Source organism: Bos mutus, chromosome 15 (assembly GCF_027580195.1).
Source record: "Bos mutus isolate GX-2022 chromosome 15, NWIPB_WYAK_1.1, whole genome shotgun sequence".
NCBI classification, from domain to species: domain Eukaryota; kingdom Metazoa; phylum Chordata; class Mammalia; order Artiodactyla; family Bovidae; genus Bos; species Bos mutus.
In genome coordinates, this window is record NC_091631.1 from 29,602,305 (window position 1) to 29,622,946 (window position 20,642).

The 20,642-nt window shown below is 42.4% G+C and overlaps 1 protein-coding gene across 1 annotated transcript in view; it reads left to right on the forward strand.

Annotated features, from left to right (window-relative positions):
• The first annotated feature begins 728 nt into the window (after positions 1 to 728).
• Positions 729 to 20,642, forward strand: part of FCHSD2 (FCH and double SH3 domains 2) — a 244,638-nt gene continuing 224,724 nt past the window's right edge. The window contains exons 1-2 of the mRNA XM_005893521.2: positions 729 to 1,448; positions 3,183 to 3,280. Of these exons, the coding sequence (XP_005893583.2) occupies positions 1,428 to 1,448; positions 3,183 to 3,280 (119 nt within the window). The 5' untranslated portion in view covers positions 729 to 1,427. The remainder of the gene's footprint in view (positions 1,449 to 3,182; positions 3,281 to 20,642) is intronic.

Sequence of the window (20,642 nt, forward strand, 5' to 3'; positions counted from 1 at the left end):
CACTGCTGTGTAACCTTCATGAAGTCTCCACTCCTCTGGCCTTCCATCTGTGAAATGCGGGATGGGGTGGGTCCTGGCCTTAACGACCTCATGCTCTTTGACTTGGACGCCCTGTAGCAGACGACCGATTTTTCCTTTGCAGGGCAACTAGTCGCCCTCGCCCTCACCCAAGCCAGGCATTCAGCGCCGCTGCGAAAGGACTTCTCCGCGCTCGCTCCTAGGTGCCTTGGCCCGCCAGGCTCATCTGCACGAGAGGGTAGGGGTGTTGGAGGACCATGAAGCAAAAAAGGCACTCTGCTACTCCCTCAAACAAATAGGCGTACTGCCTGACCCCCCTCCCGCCACACTGTAACTAACACACACACACACACACACACACACACACACACACACACACACACACACACACACACACACACACACACACACACACACACACACACACACACACACACACACACACACACACACACACACACACACACACACACACACACACACACACGAGTGGGCGTCAGGAGAAGACGGAGGCTTACGCGCGTGCGTCGGCGCAGAGCCCTCTCCCGCCCACGTGCGCGCCCCCGCCGGAGGCGCGCACCGCGGCGGGCAGGCGGGAAAGCGCGCGGGAAGCCCCCGGTTGGCTCCGGCTGTGGGGGAGGGAGGACAGGAGGCGTTTGGAACGTGCCATTCTCGTAGAGAACGGGGGGGATTTCCGTGCTGCGATAGCGTTGTTACCCCTCTCATTCGCCGACCGATCCGTTAGCTCCCTCCGTTCCCCGCCGCCATACGGAGCCCCGAGCTGCGGCCGCGCTCCCTCCCAGAAGCCTGGCCCGGCCCCTCGAGCCCGGCTGTGGCCTAAGCTGTCCCCTCCGCCGCCGGAGTGGGGCGCTGCGCCGCGCGTTGGGGCCGGAAATTCCCGCGGCCTGAGTGGAGGAACCGAAGCACAGAGCGCGGCGCCGCCTACCACCTCCCGGGTCCCGGCAGAGAGGGTCGGGCTGCCTTAGTGGGGGTGGGAGGGCCGCGTGTGAGGAACTGCGGAGCCGGTGGCGAGTGGGGAGGCGCGGAGGGCAGGGGACGAGACGACAGGGTTGCTGCTCCAGAGGCGCTGGGAGACCCTGCGCCCCCGCAGCCGGGCCCCCGCCCCCTCGCGGTCTCCGCCTCCTTGCCTCACACACCCCCCGGGCCGCCAGAGCCCAGGCCTTCCCGGGGCTCCTCCTCCTTCTCTTCACACTCACCCTCCGACCCGGGTTCTCCTGCCACCCGCCGGCCTTGCAGCTTCCCGGGCGAGTCTTCGTTCTCAGGCTCTCCTTACACACACACACACACAAGCACACGCCGGCTCCCGGGGCGGCCCTCTCCTCTCGACCCTCCTTTTCCCCTCCTCACTTACGCTGCCGTGGGAGGAGGATTGATGTCCCTTCAGCATCATGCAGCCGCCGCCGAGGAAGGTGAGGATGCAGCTGGGGGTCTTTGAGGTTTTGGGCGGGGATGCGTACAAGGAACGCGGCTGGGGCACCGCGGCGCCCCCTCCCCCTTTGCGCAGGGGGCCGTGACCGCCGTCGTCTCGGGCTTGTCACTCACTTGCCGCCGGTTCCTGGAGGGGGGCGCGCGTGTTTGGTGCCTTCGCGGCGGAGGGGCGGCCGTGGCTCGTCCCCTCCACCGCACAGGAGACCACCCCCCAACCCTAGACATTTCACAAGAGTTTCGAGTGTGCGTGTGTGTGTGTGTGAGCGAGCGCGCATGGCAGTGCTACTCTCTGCAAAGTGCTTTCTCTGGGGCTGCACCGAGGGGAGGTGGGGGAGCCCTTGCAGCTTTGCAGAGCCTTGTGTTTGAGTGATTGTTTAGTCTGCACCAGGTTTGAGCCCCCCTCTCGCTTGTTGCCACCCTCGCGCATTTGCCGATTTACAGAACATTTGTTACCAGCCTGGCCTTAAGATTTGGCCCGCTTTCCCCACCGGGCGACCGAAAAGAAGTCGCAATAGCCACCCCACCCCAGGGGAAAACAACAAATTAAGCATTGAACGGTCCTGCCTTTCTCTTCCCGGTTCCTGCCCCGCCCCTCCGACAAGGGGGAGAGGAAGGTGGTGATTCTCTTCCCAGGAGAGCGAGAACCTGGCGGTGCGTGGCGTGTTCGCTGCGATCTGGGCTTGGAGTGGGAGTGACGAGTGCTCCGGGCTTGTCAGCAGCTTCAACCCTTCCAGAACTGTTTCAGTGTCCTCTTCCCCAGTTTTTTTTTTCCCCCAGGGACAGAGGCTGTGTCCTTGTCGTTTCAATCTTGCAGATGGTTACTGTCTACTCAGGGTGCTGGGTGGAGGAGGCTGTTCTGTCCTCCCCTTGTGGGCAAACATTTGGTGAATGCCTAACTCACTCGTGTCTGCTCCCTCTTCTTTTCTGTTTTTCACCGGGTTCTCCAAGTGAGTCTTTTTCTTTTCACACGTAGCCCTCCGGTAGCCCTGCTCCGGTGGCGGCGAGGGTTCCAGGCCCACTGTAACCTGAATCCTGGCCTGGCGGGTGAGGCACTGGCCAATTTGCATTTACTGTGCTGTTTGAAGTGGAAATGCCACGGGAACCGGCTTGCTGGGGTGGCTTAAAAGCACTGCCTATGCTGGAAGGTCACTTTTGCTTTCTTCTTCGTGAACAAGAGATTGTGATTTGATGTGCTGTCAGCAAGGGCGGCATCCTGCCAGTGTGCTTCTCCTAGCCATTATAAAATACTTTTTGTAGTTGATGGATGCATATAATTTCATGATTGTGTAAATTTCAGTCATTAGATATTAGGCATTCTTATATCCCCTTCTCCCATCTATGCTCTGCTCACCTCTCCTTATGGTTAAGACATTTGAATCCTGTTTGGAAGAAATAGAAGACAGACTCTTTTAAAGCTCTAAGAAGACCTAGATAGGTATTGTACATGAAATGAAACGACTGGCAGTTTATTTTGCACCTCTTTAATCTGTAATTTTTATACTCATGTACTTTCATTTAGCTTCTGCTTCAGGTGATTTTGGCTAGTTGTTAAAATTAAGTATCTGCAGTAAACAAAATTAGGTGGCTAATAACAGGATTGTGGTCCTCAGAGGAGAGGCAAGTAACAGTTATATATTCTGACAAGTATTACATATTTTCCTTAAATAATTTTTTAAAGTTGCGGTAAGCCCTTATAAATATATGGTATATTTCAGGTGAAAGTTACACAGGAACTGAAAAACATTCAAGTTGAACAGATGACAAAACTTCAAGCCAAACATCAAGCAGAATGTGATTTGCTTGAAGATATGAGGTAAGGTTATAGTAAATAGTTGGAGAACTTCTATATCTCTGTTTCAAAGAACCTTTGAGTTACCAAGCCCCAGGAACTGATGATGGAATTTCCTTTTGGATTTCCTGCCTTAAGGCTGTTAGAGCTTTAACTCAGCTAAAAATTTTAACTGGAACTAACACAATACAAACTTTTTTCCTTCAGTGGAGAAACCTATAACTTTCACTTATTTTTATGAAAAAAAAAAAGTTCTTACAAATTTATCAAATTATATAAACAGTGAAATGGAAATTTTTATTTAATCCTTCTACTAAATTGACCTTTCTGCATTTATTGACCTAAACGATTTCACATGGAATTTTAAACTGACACCTGGTTAATGATTAATATCTGGGGGTGAGCCAGTCAACCTCAGGTGATTATTAGAACATGACAAATATAAGTTTGAACATTAAATTTAGTGGGACATGTGTTTATCAGATTTTATTGTTAAACTTAACCTGTATCCACAATCAGCTAACTTTGAATTTAAAAGGTAAGACATCTTGCCAGCATTGGGAAAGTCAGTAACTTTCTTTATAGAGGTAATCATGACTCAGTTTATTGAAAGAAACACCACTGTTTTAGCAGTTCTATAATACAAACTGACAGTTCAGCAAACATATTTTTGTAAAGGTTGATTTGCATGTTGAAACAGAGTAGCTGCCATTCTTATTTCCCTATATTAATGTACTTATTAAATTGAAATTGGGTCTGTAAGCCTCATCAGATTTTTTCCTGTGCTGCACAAAACCTCATGTTGATTTCATGAAAAATACCAACTATATGTTGTCATATTTATGTGTTCAGTTAGCTGAATTGTTCATAGCCCAAAGATTTTTATTTGATAGTTCTTTTTTTCCCCCCTCCCATATTTAATTTAGGTAGCGTTTATGACTATTTCTACTATTTACGTACCTTTTCAGGGTTTCTAACTAAGGCATATTAATTAGACTCATCCAAACTTGGATAAACCAAGATCATTGTTTTCTGACTGGAAACTACTTTTTTTTTTAACTTTTATTTTTACTTTGGCATATAGGTGAGTAACAATGTGTTAGTTTCAGGTGAAAACTATTTTAGTTCTGTATTTGTTTCTTTGCTTTTCTTGTGTCCACAGGGATGTTTTTAGACTTAAATAATTCCTGTGCAAGATACCCGAAATTTTTCATATGGTTAAAATTAAGTTTGTAACAACTATTAAGTGAACTAAGGCATTTTATATTTTAGCAGTTTAGGAAGGCAGACTCAGTTTGTAAGTAAAGTTCCTCTGTGGGGTATGAATAGTCAGTAGTCATTGTCCTTTTGATTATATTCTAAAGACTTCTTGTTTGCATTCTTTTCTCTGTTTCCCCTGTTGCCTCTTCCTTGACTTATGGTCAACTAGATGGACACACAGTTGCTGCCAAGTTGGCGTAGGTTGTTGCTCCCGCTGCTACTGTTTAGTTGTTTGTATTATTCCTGACTTAATTACATTTCACTTGCATTGTTGTGGTAATATCCTAATTATTGCTTTAGTGTTCTCGTATCTTCTAATCTTCTCCCAATCTCCGTTTAAATCTGTTTTCCACATTGTCTTCAGTTAACTCTCTAATCACTGTTACATATGAGGTTCTCTGTGGTCTTCTGAATAAAGACCAAACACTTTGATATAGCATATGTAGCCCTTTGCAACCCAGTTGCAAGCTACAAGCTCCGTTTTCCTGGCTTAGTTACTACCATTTCATGCCCATTTATCCTTCCTTCTTAATCCTCTGGCTTGGCCACTCAGGACTTCTGGTTATCTAATTGTGTTCTCTACATTCATGCCTTTGTTTGCACCCTCCCGGTTTTCATCTGGCAAATTCTGGTTGCCATTTAAGTTTGTGAGTTTGCTCTTCTCTGTGATCTCAAATGATTTTGATTTGCACATGCTTCTGTCTTCCCCCATCATATGAATTCCTTGAAGTCATAGGCTAAGTCTTACTCGGGTTTGTATCTTTGTACTTTTTGTTTAAGCTGGCAGAATTGTTAAGTGGATGTAACTGTTAAGTGGATTATTTAAGTGCAGTTTATTAGTTTTTAGGTGATATATTTTATAAGCTCTATTTACAGGGAGCTGTAGGTAGTGTTGGGTCTTCTTGGGTGGTTCAGTGGTAAATAATCTGCTTGTCAATGCAGGAGAAGCGTGTTCAGTTCCTGGGTCAGGAAGATCCCCTGGAGAAGGGAATGACAACCCACTCCAGTATTCTTGCCTGGGAAATCCCATGCACAGAGGAGCCTGATGGGCTACAGTCCATGGGGTCGAAAAGGAGTTGGACACAACTTAGTGACTAACAACAATAGGTGGTGTCATTGAGCTTGTGTTTTAATTTGACTCATGTAGGCACTTTAAGTTGTACTTTGGCTATTTGATGTTGAGTATATCTGTGTATGTGCATGCTCTTTGTGACCCCCATGGACTGTAACCCACCAGGTTCCTCTGTCCATGGGATTTTCCCGGTAAGAATACTAGAGTGGGTTGCCATGTCCTCCAGGGAATCTTCCTGACCCAGGGATTGAACCAGAGTCTCCTGCATTGGCAGGAGAATTCTTTACTACTGAGCCACCTAGGAAGCCAGAGTATTTATGTATTTATGTATAATATGTAAATACAGTGAATGTTGGTGTGCCAAGGATTAATGGGATTCTTTATATTTTAAAGGAGTGTGTCCTCCTTTGTATTAAATAAATGAGATGAATCCCTTCAGTCTTATATAGTTGTGAGCAGAATACTATATTACCTTCTAAAACATAACTTTAGATTTCTGATTTGCTTTTTTCTCCCTAATGGTAATGCAGAATTGGAAGTTTAAAATTGTCTATTCTCAATAGTCATAACTTTTATTGCTTGAGGAGAAGGTGGTCTGGCTTTTCTGGTCTGTCTTAGCAAGTGGAATGACCTTTTAAAAATTCATTAGAAATCTCTGAGCTTGGATTTTTATATGTATTTTGTTGTAAAGGATCTTGCCTGCTTTTCCTTTTTTGAGGCTCTCACCACCACCTTCCTCCCTAAAATCCCATAAATAGCTCTCCTTCTCACTGATGCATCCCCCACCAGTGTTATACTCAGTTTAAATTACTATGAATTTACTCTCCCCAAATTCAGATAACTTTGATTTTTAACATAAAGAAGTAGACAGAGAAAAAATTTTTGTGACTTTAAAAAAGGTTAAAAAAAAAAAAAAGTCCACAACACATTAAACTGTAAATAGGAAAATTTTATTCTGGGTTATAGCTTCCCTTGGAGAAGGCAATGGCACCCCACTCCAGTACTTTTGCCTGGAAAATCCCATGGATGGAGGAGCCTGGTAGGCTGCAGTCCATGGGGTCACTAAGAGTTGGACACGACTTCACTTTCACTTTCATTTTTCACTTTCATGCATTGGAGAAGGAAATGGCAACCCACTCCAGTGTTCTTGCCTGGAGAATCCCAGGGACGGGGGAGCCTGGTGGGCTGCCGTCTATGGGTCGCACAGAGTCGGACACGACTGAAGTGACTTAGCATACAACATTCTGGAAAAAGCAAAAATTATGAAGATGGATCTTAAAAAATTATATAAATGAACTTATTTACAAAACAGAAATAGATTCACAGACCTAAAAAACAAACTTATTGATTACTAAAGGGGATGGGGGTCTGCGTGTTTGATCCCTGGGTGTGGAAGATACCCTGGAGAAGGAAATGACAACCCACTCCAGTATTCTTGCCTGGGGAAATCCCATGGATAGAGGAACCTGGTGGACTACAGTCCATGGGGTCATAGAGAGTCAGACACAACTTAGTGACTAAACCACTATTACCACCAACCATGGCTAGTTCCCCACTCCCTCTCACCTTGTGGAATTTTGAAAGGAGGCCGATTATGGTATTGTGTTTTTTTCCCATTGCTCTCCTCCCCTTCTTCAGTTTATTTGTTCTAGGGGTGCATGTGGAAGCTGGTGTATTGGGAGTGAAGTATGAGAAGGAAAGATAACTCATTTGTTGTTAATCAGGGACATTCCATGCTTTGGGGAGATTTTATACTGAAGTGTTTCCTGTTGACTTTTGCTGTCAGCAGTAGACAAGCACACTTTACTTTCTTTTTAGTTTATTATTAGTTTATTCTCTCTTTGCTTTCTAAGGCCATGTATAAGTAAGTTTCTGAATCCTACAGCCTATGTGTTGTTTATTAATATAATGTATTTCTTGTTTATTCTAATGACGTGCTAACTCCAGTCAATAAAGAAAGTTCTTTGAAGGGACCCAGAATATAAAGAACTGCCTTCTTAGCAGACATTTTTAGGTTGTTATATAATATTTTAAAAATCTTAGAATTTTAGAGTCAGGTGGATACTATGGTATTTGTTGATTTTATAGATGAAAATGGAAACCAAGGCACAGTTGAGAGGAAGTAAATCATATTGAGGTGGACTCTACCCACTCCAGTATTCTGGCCTGGAGAATTCCATGGACTGGATAGTTCACAGAGTCACAAAGAGTTGGACATGACTGAGTGACTTTCACTTCACTAGACTTGTTTACTTTCCCGTATCTGTATTTCCCAAGCTTTTAACCAAGGAACTCATAATGGCTCCCATATTTGGAAACATTTGCCTATCAGAATACATTTAACAAATAATTTGTGGTCTTTTTATTTTTCATATACTGAGCTGTGAGTCAGCTTTGAGTCAGTATTTTAAAGCTAGTAACACGAGTACAACCAAAGGCAAAGATACGTAAACTTTACCTCAGAGAGGGCTAAGTGTATGTATGATTTCTTACAGATGTTCTGAAAAATTTAAACTGGCTCAAGAAGCACTTGTCTTTTCACTGTAGACATCTGCAGGTCTAGTGACCTCAAGTGAGGAATTGCTGTGCTATATGTTACCTTCTCTAAACTATTGGTTCATGGGGGTCACTGGGGATTGGATTCTGAAGTCTGTTGATGTGAGCTCTGAGACTTTTTTTTCATTGTCTCAGATACCTTTATATATAAAAGGGAAACTTATAGGTAATCTGGCTTCCCAAGGGTTCCTAGCGGTAAAGAACCAGCCAGTGCAGGAGACCTAAGAGACTCAGGTTTGATCCCTGGGTCAGGAGGATCCCCTGGAGGAGGGCATGGCAACCCACTCCAGTATTCTTGCCTGGAGAATCCCATGGGTAGAGGAGCCTGGCGGGCTACAGTCCATAGGGTCGTACAGAGTCGGATACGGCTGAGTTGGCTTAGCACACAGAAGTAATCTGGTCTTGTTTGTTGTTCATACGCTCGTTTGTTTCCGACTCTTTGGGACTCCATGGACTGCAGCATGCCAGGCTTCTCTGTGCCTCACTGTCTTCTGGAGCTTGCTCAAACTCATGTCCATAGAGTTGGTGATGCTATCCAACCATCTCATCCTTTTCCCCCTTCTCCTCCTGCCTTCAATCTTTCCCAGCATCAGGATCTTTTCTAATGAGTTAGCTCTTTACATCACGTGGCCAAAGTATTGGAGCTTCAAAATAAGTCCTCCCAATAAATACTCAGAATTGATTTCATTTAGGGTTGATTGGTTTGATCTCCTTGCAGTCCGAGGGACTCCCAGGAGTCTTCTCCAGCACCACAGTTCAAAAGCATCAACTCTTTGACAATCAGCCTTCTTTATGGTCCAAGTCTCACATTAGTACATGACTACTGGAAAAACCATAACTTTGACTAGATGGACCTTTGTCATTAAAGTAATGTCTGCTTTTTAATACACTGTCTAGGTTTGTTATAGCTTTCCTTCTAATGAGGGAGCATCTTTTAATTTCATGGTTACACTTACTGTCTGCAGTGATTTTGGAGCCCAAGAAGATAAAGTCTATCGTTTTCTAATTTTTCCCCATCTATTTGCCATGAAGTGATGGGACCAGATACCATGATCTTAGTTTTTTGAATGTTGAGTTTCAAGCCAGCTTTTTCACTCTCCTCTTTCACCTTCATCAAGAGACTCTTTAGTTCCTCTTCGCTTTTTGCCGTAAGGGTGGTGTTATCTGCATATCTCAGGTTATTGATATTTCTCCTGGCAATCTTGATTCCAGCTTGTGTTTCATCCAGCCTGGCATTTCACGTGATGTACTCTGCATATAAGTTAAGAAGGGTCAGATCAAATCAGTCGCTCAGTCGGGTCCGACTCTTTGCGACCCCATGAATCGCAGCACGCCAGGCCTCCCTGTCCATCACCAACTCCCGGAGTTCACTCAGACTCTCGTCCATTGAGTCAGTGAGGCCATCCAGCCATCTCATCCTCTGTCGTCCCCTTCTCCTCCTGCCCCCAATCCCTCCCAGCATCAGAGTCTTTTCCAATGAGTCAACTCTTCGCATGAGGTGGCCAAAGTACTGGAGTTTCAGCTTTAGCATCATTCCTTCCAAAGAACGCCCAGGACTGATCTCCTTCAGAATGGACTGGTTGGATCTCCTTGCAGTCCAAGGGACTCTCAAGAGTCTTCTCCAACACCACAGTTCAAAAGCATCAATTCTTCGGTGCTCAGCCTTCTTCACAGTCCAACTCTCACATCCATACATGACCACAGGAAAAACCATAGCCTTGACTAGATGAACCTTTGTTGGCAAAGTAATGTCTCTGCTTTTGAATATTGTATCTAGGTTGGTCATAACTTGCCTTCCAAGGAGTAAGCGTCTTTTAATTTCATGGCTGCAGTCACCATCTGCAGTGATTTTGGAGCCCAGAAAAATAAAGTCAGCCACTGATTCTACTGTTTCCCCATCTATTTCCCATGAAGTGATGGAACTGGATACCATGATCTTTGTTTTCTGAATGTTGAGCTTTAAGCCAACTTTTTCACTCTCCACTTTCACTTTCATCAAGAGGCTTTTGAGTTCCTCTTCACTTTCTGCCATAAGGGTGGTGTCATCTGCATATCTGAGGTTATTGATATTTCTCCCGGCAATCTTGATTCCAGTTTGTGTTTCTTCCTGTCCAGCGTTTCTCATGATGTACTCTGCATATAAGTTAAATAAGCAGGGTGACAATATACAGCCTTGACGTACTCCTTTTCCTATTTGGAACCAGTCTGTTGTTCCATGTCCAGTTCTAACTGTTGCTTCCTGACCTGCATACACATTTCTCAAGAGGCAGATCAGGTGTTCTGGTATTCCCATCTCTTTCAGAATTTTCCACAGTTTATTGTGATCCACACAGTCAAAGGCTTTGGCATAGTCAAGAAAGCAGAAATAGATGTTTTTCTGGAACTCTCTTGCTTTTTCCATGATCCAGCGGATGTTGGCAATTTGATCTCTGGTTCCTCTGCCTTTTCTAAAACCAGCTTGAACATCAGGAAGTTCACGGTTCACATATTGCTGAAGCCTGGCTTGGAGAATTTTGAGCATGACTTTACTAGCATGTGAGATGAGTGCAATTGTGCGGTAGTTTGAGCATTCTTTGGCATTGCCTTTCTTTGGGATTGGAATGAAAACTTACCTTTTCCAGTCCTGTGGCCACTGCTGAGTTTTCCAAATTTGCTGGCATATTGAGTGCAGCACTTTCACAGCATCATCTTTCAGGATTTGGAATAACTCAGCTGGAATTCCATCACCTCCACTAGCTTTGTTCATAGTGATGCTTTCTAAGACCCACTTGACTTCACATTCCAGGATGTCTGGCTCTAGGTCATTGATCACACCATCGTGATTTTCTGGGTCGTGAAGATCTTTTTTGTACAGTTCTTCTGTGTATTCTTGCCATTTCTTCTTAATATCTTCTGCTTCTGTTAGGTCCATACCATTTCTGTCCTTTATTGTGCCTATCTTTGCATGAAATGTTCCTTTGGTATCTCTGATTTTCTTGAAGAGATCCCTAGTCTTTCCCATTCTGTTGTTTTCCTCTATTTCTTTGCATTGATCACTGAAGAAGGCTTTCTTATGTCTTCTTGCTATTCTTTGGAACTCTGCATTCAGATGTTTATATCTTTCCTTTTCTCCTTTGCTTTTCACTTCTCTTCTTTTCACAGCTATTTGTAAGGCCTCCCCAGACAGCCATTTTGCTTTTTTGCATTTCTTTTCTATGGGAATGGTCTTGATCCCTGTCTCCTGTAGTGTCACGAACCTCATTCCATAGTTTATCAGGCACTCTATCTATCAGATCTAGGCCCTTAAATCTATTTCTCACTTCCACTGTATAATCATAAGGGATTTGATTTAGGTCATACCTGAATGGTCTAGTGGTTTTCCCTACTTTCTTCAATTTCAGTCTGAATTTGGCAATAAGGAGTTCATGGTCTGAGCCACAGTCAGCTCCTGGTCTTGTTTTTGCTGACCATATAGAGCTTCTCTATCTTTGGCTGCAAAGAATATAATCAATCTGATTTCATTGTTGACCATCTGGTGATGTCCATGTGTAGAGTCTTCTCTTGTGTTGTTGGAAGAGGGTGTTTGTTATGAGCAGTGCATTTTCTTGTCAAAACTCTATTAGTCTTTGCCTTGCTTCATTCCGTATTCAAGGCCAAATTTGCCTGTTACTCCAGGTGTTTCTTGACTTCCTACTTTTGCATTCCAGTCCCCTATAATGAAAAGGACATATTTTTTGGGTGTTGGTTCTAAAAGGTCTTGTAGGTCTTCATAGAACTGTTCAACTTCAGCTTCTTCAGCGTTACTGCTTGGGGCATAGACTTGGATTACTGTGATATTGAATGGTTTGCCTTGGAAATGAACAGAGATCATTCTGTCGTTTTTGAGATTGCATCCAAGTACTGCATTTTGGACTCTTTCGTTGACCATGATGGCTACTCCATTTCTTCTGAGGGATTCCTGCCCACAGTAGTAGATATAATGGTTATCTGAGTTAAATTCACCCATTCCAGTCCATTTCAGTTCGTTGATTCCTAGAATGTCGACATTCACTCTTGTCATCTCTTGTTTGACCACTTCCAATTTGCCTTGATTCATGGACGTGACATCCCAGGTTCCTATGCAATATTGCTCTTTACAGCATCAGACCTTGCTCCTGTCACCAGTCACATCCACAGCTGGGTATTCTTTTTGTTTTGGCTCCATCCCTTCATTCTTTCTGGAGTTATTTCTCCACTGATCTCCAGTAGCATATTGGGCACCTACTGACCTGGGGAGTTCCTCTTTCAGTATCCTATCATTTTGCCTTTTCATACTGTTCATGGGGTTCTCAAGGCAAGAATACTGAAGTGGTTTGCCATTCCCTTCTCCAGTGGACCACATTCTGTCAAATCTCTCCACCATGACCCACCCGTCTTGGGTTGCCCCTCGGGCATGGCTTAGTTTTATTGAGTTAGACAAGGCTGTGGTCCTAGTGTGATTAGATTGACTAGTTTTCTGTGAGTATGGTTTCAGTGTGTTTGCCCTCTGATGCCCTCTTGCAACACCTACCGTCTTACTTGGGTTTCTCTTACCTTGGGCGTGGGGTATCTCTTCACGGCTGCTCCAGCAAAGCGCAGCCATTGCTCCTTACTTGGATGAGGGGTATCTCCTCACCGCAGCCCTTCCTGACCTTCAACGTGGGATAGCTCCTCTAGGCCCTCCTGCGCCCGCGCAGCCACGGTCCTTGGACGTGGGGTTGGTCCTCCCGGCCACCGCCCCTGGCCTCGGTCGTGGGGTAGCTCCTCCCGCCCGTCACCCCTGGCCTCGGGCTTGGGGCGTGGGGTATCTCCTCCCGGCTGCCGCCCCTGACCTCAGACGCAGGGTAACTCCTCTCGTCGCCGCCCCTGACCTCGAACATGGGGTAACTCCTCTCGTCGGCCCCCCTGACCTCGGACGCTGGGTATCTCCTCGCGGCTGCTGCCCCTGACCTTGGACGTGGGGTAACTCCTCTTGGCCGCTACCCTTCGGGCATGGGGTCCTCCCGGCTTCTGCAGAATTGTTTTTGAAGCTTATTGTCTTCTGTCACCTAATATTATTTATGATAATTCTTCTGACAGTTGTTTGGTTTTTAACTTTTAGCCACACCCCGAGGCATGTGGGCCCTTAGTTCCCCAAACAGGGATCAAGCCTGTGCCCCCTCCACTGGAAGGCAGAGTCTTAACCTCTGGACGTCCAGAGAAATCTCTAGAGGGTTTTTACAAAACAGATTTATTGAGATCTAATTCACTTGCCATACAATTAACCCATTCAGAGTGAGTTTTTTTTGGGGGGGGGTATATTCATAGGGTTATACAACCATCATTATACTTCAGAACATTTTTGGTCTCCTTTCAAGAAAGTGCTTATTAGCAGTCACTTCCCATCACCTTATCCAGCCTTAAGCAATTACGTTCTTTCTCTGTGGAAGTAAAATCTATATAAATGGAATCATACAACATATGGTCTTCAGCTTTTACTTAGTGTAATATTTTCAAGGTTCATCCATGTTATGGCATCAGTACTTCATTCCTTTTTTATGGCAGGATAATATTCCATTGTGTGGATATATTACATTCTTTTAATCTGTTCATCAGTTGATGGACTTTTTTGCTATTATGAATAATGTTCCTTTGAGCAAATTTTTCTGTGGACTTATGTTTTCATTTCTCTTGGGTATATACCTAGTAGTGGAATTGCTGAGTCATGCTGCCGCTATGTCGCTTCAGTCGTGTCATTGCTGAGTCATGAGGTAACTCTGTATAAACTTTTTGAGGAACTTTGAAATTGTTTTGAAATTGTTTTCTGAAGTGGCTATACCATTTTATATTCCTGCTAGCTCTAATGTATGAAGGTTCCAGTTTCTATACATTTTTGTTATTTATAATGTTTGTTATTGATTATAACAAACATCAAATCAAATCAAAATGGCTTTTGATTATAGCCATTCTAGTAGGCGTGATTGTTGTTGCTTAGTTGCTAAATTATGTCTGACTCTTTGTGGCCCCATGAACTATAGCCCGTCAGGCTCCTCTGTCCGTGGAAGTTTTCAGGCAAGAATACTGGAGTGGTTTGGCCTTTCCTTCTCCAGGGATCAGTCTAACCCAAGTCTCCTGCTTGGCAGGCCTATTCTTTACCACAGAACCACCTGGGAAGCCTTTATTAGGTGTGAAGTGGTATCATATTTTGGCTTTGATTTGCATTTCCCTAATAGCTTATGATGTTGAGCGCTTTTGTGCGTGCTTATTGGCTGTTTGCATATCTTCTTTGGAGAAATGTCTATTCAAATCCTTTGCTCATTTTTAAATTGGATTGTCTTTTTCCTGTTGAGTTGTAAGAGTTCCTTTTTTGGCTCTGCTGGGTCTTAATTGTCATGTGTGCTTCTCTAGTTGTGGCACGGGGGCTCTTTAGTAATGGCATGAAGGCTTAGTTGCCCCATGGCATGTGGGATCTTAGTTCCTCAACCAGGTATCGAACCCATGTTCCCTGCATTGGAAGGCAGATTCTTAGCCACTGGGCCATCAGGGAAGTCCCATAAACGTTCTTTATACATTTATCTTATCAGCTATATGATTTGCAAATATATTCAGTATTTTTCCCACTCTGAGGTGATTCTTATGTGCTCTAAATTTTGAGAACCACTCCAGTGGTAAAAAAGAGTAAGAACTTTGAAGATAGACCAGAGATTGAAACCCAGCTCTGCCACTTATTAGCTGGATCATCTAGGACAAATTACTAAGTTCTCTGAGCTTCATATTTCGTGTATATAAAATAAGGTTAATGCCTAACTTTTTGCTGCTCTGTAAAGAGTTAAACAAGATAGGTAAAACGCCAAGTATGGTAGATGTTCACCGTTGGTAGCTTCAGGACATGCAAGATAACAAAGTAAGTTATTGTGTTTTTTTTTAATTTAGTTTTAATTTATTTTTAATTGGAGGATAGTTTCTTTTCAGTGTTGTGGTTTCTGCCATACATCAGTATGAATCAGCCATAGGTATACATGTGTCCCTTCCCTCTTGAATGTCCCACCCCATCCCACTTCTCTAGGTTGTAATAGAACACCAGTTTGAGCTCCCTGAGTCATACAGCAGATTCCCACTGGCTATCTATATTTATTGTGTTTTATTAATTCTCATAAGCATATATTTTTACATTCTTAGATTTCTAAAATCTGGATCCATCTTATAGTTGCTTTTGTTTGTGATGTGGTGGTTGTCTCTTCATGCACAGAACTTGCAGAGTAGTTTTCAGCAGGCTTGGAAGAAAATCTCAGAGATATGGTTTGAATACAAATGCTGGATCACCCAGGGATTTCATGGCACAGAAGATGATATTGTGTGGAAAAACAGTAGTGACTGATTTAAAAAAGTGATTCAGAAGAATTTGAGCCTGAGTGTGACCAATTTATTCACCAATTTATTTCTTTTACCTTTTAAAAATTATGCACAGGAGCAATGTATGCTAAAATTTTAATGAAGTTTAAAAGAGCTCTTTTAATAAGTAAAGTTGTGATACAGCATTGTATCAATTTAAATGGGAGCATTTTTTCTTAGTGTAACACAGTGTGACTTGTAATCAGTGGAGTTTTAGATAATGAAAATTGGAAGTCGCAAGTCAGGTTCTGGACCCTGGTCTTTTTTGTTCATTCAGCAAATACTATTGTTTCTCAATCTAGTATTCTTTCAAATTAGAATTTAAAGATGAAGTAAATCATGAGAGGGAGAATTTTTTTTAAACAGAGTTAGGTAGAATTAAACTAAGGACTAATAATGAAAGTTACCCACCACTTGGGTTAAGAACAGAAGTGCTGAAGAATTTTTATGTGCGATTTTCCTTGATTTGGTCTTTTTAGCCACAGTTATGTGAGTATGGAGATTGTAAAGGTGATCTGAGTGGTAGGGTAGCTGATCACAGCTACTAGAATGAGCCCTAGCTTAGAGATATACAACATGAATATGAATCCTAGTTGTTAATCTTTATTAATTATGTGACTTTGGGCACAAGTCACTTAAACTTCTCTGAGCCTCATGTTTCTTATCATCAATGATAGTTTTAATACCTTAGGGGGTTATTTTGATAATTAAAGTAGCTCACATAAAAGCTTTCTTGCTTAGTGCATGGAACATAGTAGATGCTCAACAGATGCATGTGGAATGTAATTTTGTTAAGTAATTAAGAACATCAGTTCAGAAATCATGGTCTTTGACTTACTCATCCTGTAAAGAGTTAACCTGTGAATTAAAAACTGTAATGAACCTCAAGGATAAACTGTTCAGTAATGCTGAAGAATTTCCTCCACCAAGTTCAGCAGTCCTAGGTACCTTCCATCTTTCTATGTGTTGATAATGACTCCCCTTGTGATTGCAGATGGCATATGCAATTCTAAGATGCTAATCTCATGCAACATTAGGTGGAAAAAGAGGAAGTGCAATTTTTCCTTATGCAAAATTTCTCTCCTTACCTTCCCTCCTTTCCTTTTACGAGGGAAGACAATTTCTACCAGAAATTTTCCCAAAAGACTTTCCCTTGTATCTTGTTGCTTGAGTTTGCTTCATATGCCCTTGCAGCCTAGCTGCAGAGGAGGCTGGGAATGTGATTACCTTCTTGGAGAAGTGGTACTTGCCAGTAAGAAATAGATATTGGTGGCACTAATACAGCTTTTCCACGTTACTTATTGCCCTGTTTGCCACAGGGACCCATTTCTAGTTTACTCCTAGTAGTTCCCATAAAAGTGTAAAAGATATGTTGATGTTAGATTATGAAAAATATAGCTAGAATTCCAGTTGTTCCAAGAAGATTAGGAATAAGAGATTCTTTAGAAACCATTTGTATCTCCTTTCGATTCCTTTGAAGTTCACTGACTTAGGCCAGGAGCAGGTTTTTGCATTTACCTTAAAAAATGGGCCAGTAAGCCAGTAGCCTCTTAGGAGTCTCCTCTTAAAAACACAGGAGTGGTTAATGATCTTGCCACTTTGGGCCTTCTGATAATTTGGGGAAATCATGGTCTAAGGACCCTCCAGATAGTACCATTTTTGCTAAAGTCCTTTTACTTTTTAGGTGAAAGCATTAATAAGTAGTAAAGTGGCTAAACTGAAAGCTGGGAAGGACAAATATGAGCTTGAATTACTCCTAGCTGAGTAATTTACCCTAATAATTGAGGATTGGCAATTCAGTCTTGAATGTATAAAGTATGAAACCTTTTACCTGAGGAGGCCTGTGGTGCTCAGTTGATGTTTGTCTTTGTAAATTCTTTGAATGCCCGTTTGAATCTCACAGATGCTGTTTGTTGGTATCATTCTTGAGGAATGATCTGATGCATAAGCAGGAGTTAGTTTGTAAGTCTGGTTTGTGCTGTTGACTCTTGAGTGACTAGTTTGGGAAGTAGGCACAGAAACTTGCAACCATCTCCTTCGTTCCATTGCTGCAGATTCCCTGTCTTGTGTTGGTCAGGACTAACTTAATAGAATATTAGCTGTTATTTTTATTTCATTTTATTGTTTCTTCATAGTAGTCTTGGTTATACTTTACATTCCATTTGATCTCATTTTCGGCATTCATGTGCGAGTATCTTGTCATCTGGTTGTTTTCTGTTTTGTGAGTAATCCCAATTCAAAAAGAAAATGTTATTTCTGGTGTTAAAGAAAAGTGTTAGCACATCTGTGGTCCTACAGGAAACAACTGGGAATGTATACCCCTTGATTATATTTTAGTGTTGTTTACCCTCCACTGGTGGCTGGAGAAGGAGATGAGAGGCAGAGACTTTTAAAAATAAATATTTTTGGCTATACCCCACAACGTGTGGGACCTTAGTTCTCCGATGGGATTGAACCAGTGCCCCCTGCATTGTGAGGCCAAGTCTGGACGATCAGGGAAGTCCCTTAGACTTTTTATTGTATGCCTTTTTGTGTAACTTTGAATTTGAAACTATGTAAATATTATATACTCTTAAAACTAAAACTAAATGATTCAGTATTGGTAAAACAAAATTTTTTTTAAGCTCTACCATTAAGTGTCAATGTAGCATTTACTTATTTATTTATTTTTTTGGTTGCGCTGCGTCTTCGTTGCTAGTCGTGGGCTTTCTCTAATTGTGACGAGTGGGGGCTCCTCTTCATTGCAGGGCACGAGCTTCTCATTGCGGTGGTTTCTCTTGTTGCAGAGCACAGGCTGTGGGTGCATGGGCTTCAGTATTTGCAGCATTCAGGCTCAGTAGTTGTGGCACATGGGCCTAGTTCCTCAGCATGTGGAATCTTCCCAGGCCAGGGATTGAACCTGTGTCCCTTGTCTTGGCTGATGGATTTCTATCTACTGTACCACCAGGGAAGTCCAGTATTGGTAAATATTTTATTGCATGTCTGTTAGAGATAATAAACTGTAAGAGTTTATATTGGGGGCTTCCCTGGTGGCTCAGAGGATAAAGCATCTGCCTGCAATGCAGGAGACCCGGATTCGATCCCTGGGTTGGGAAGATCCCCTAGAGAAGGAAATGACAACCCACTCCAGTATTCTTGCCTGGAGAATCCCATGGACAGAGGAGCCAGTTGATGATAAAATGTCATTTTTGGCTTTCTTTATTTTTATTTTATGTTTTCAGTTTTGGCCTTTAATTAGTATTTAGTGAAGTTATTTTCATCATTAATAGACTTTACAGTTTATTTCTAATATATGCCAAATATTAAGAACACTTGATTCACAGACTTCTGTTTGTAAAACGACTGATCTCAAGCAGGTTATAATTCAGAGTTGGGAGAAACAGGCTTTGTGTACTACTCTGTTCCTTTCTTTCTGTGTTTTTTAATTGTTTTGTCTTGAAACAAGCAAACATTGGGTGATTAGATCATGTCCAGGCTCAAATTTTATTTTAGTTAACTTTATTCAGAGGTTTTATATCATAGTCATCATTTAACATATTGTTTCTATGGTAAAATGTATTTTGCATTATTAGCCAACTTTCTCGTTGGGGAATTCTTTTCGTCTGTTTTACTGTAGAGGTATGTTATATACTAGTTTTCTCAGCTCTATTGACCTAAGTGAATATTTTTGGTATTCCGTTTTCTTCTCTTGCAATTTTAGCTATACCTGTCTTTTTTTCAGGTGGTGGTTTTAGGTGTTACACCATGAGTTTTTAATCTATCATTGTTTATCTTGAGTTAATAATACTAGATTGGTGAAAAGTAATTGTGGTTTCGGACCATGAATTTTAAATCATTATAACTAGATGCAGACATATCTTTATTAATCAAAATAGGAACCATTACAATCAACACATTTTTGCCAACGAGAAATAAGTCTATTTATGCCTGTAGCTTAAAAATCCATGCCTTGGGATTCAGTGAACTCTTGGAAAGCATTTTCTGCCTCCTGCTGGTTGTGGAAGCATTTTGCTTGCAAAAAGTTGTTGAGATGCTTAAAGAAGTGGTAGTCGGTTGGAGAGAGGTCAGGTGAATGTGGCAGATGAGGCAGTACTTCGTAGCCCAGTTTGTTCAACTTAAGTGTTGGTTGTGCCACGTGCAGTCGGGCATTGTGGAGAATGGGGCCCTTTCTGTTGACCAATGCCGGCTGCAGGCGTTGCAGTTTTCGGTGCATCTCATCTATTTGCTGAGCATACTTTTCCGATGTAATGGTTTCACCAGGATTCAGAGAGCTGTAGTGGATCAGACTGGCAGCAGGCCACCAGTGACCATGACCTTTTTTTTTTTTTGGAAGTTCTTTGGAGCCTCTTCTCGGTCCATTCACTGAGCTGGTTGTCACATAAAAATCCACTTTTTGTCACAAATAACCACCGATTGAGAAGTGGTTCATTGTTGTTGCATAGAATAAGAGAAGATGACACTTCAAAACAATGATTTTTTTTTTTATCTGCAGTTAGCTCACGAGGTACCTACTTATCTAGCTTTTTCATCTTTCCAATTTGCTTCCAATGCCAAATGACCATAGAATGGTCGACATTGAGTTCATGGGCAACTTCTTATGTAGCTATAAGAGGATCAGCTTCAGTGATCAGTAATCAGCTGATTGTTGTTAGCTTTTGATGCTCCGCCACTACTCTCCTCATCTTCAAGGCTCTCATTTCCTTTGCAAAACTTCTTGAACCACCACTGCACTGTATGTTCGTTAGCAGTTCCTGGGCCAAATGTATTGATGTTGTGCGTTGTCTCTGTTGTTTTATGACCCATTTTGAACTTGAATAAGAAAATCACTCAAATTTGCTTTTTGTTTAACATCATTTCCATAGTCTAAAATGCATATAAAATAAATAGCAAGTAATAATTCATTAGCAAATGACATAAAGCAAGAAATGCACATTAAAATGATATATAACATAACCACATTTATTTAAGAATGTATTCCAATATCAAATGGCAAAGTTCAGCAGTGTAAAACTGCAATTACTTTTGCACCAGTCTAATACAAAGTGTAATGTAATATCTCATTGTGGTTTAAATTGCATTTCCATTTAGTGTATCTTGAAGTTCAGGTCTGCTAGTGACAATTTAGTTTTG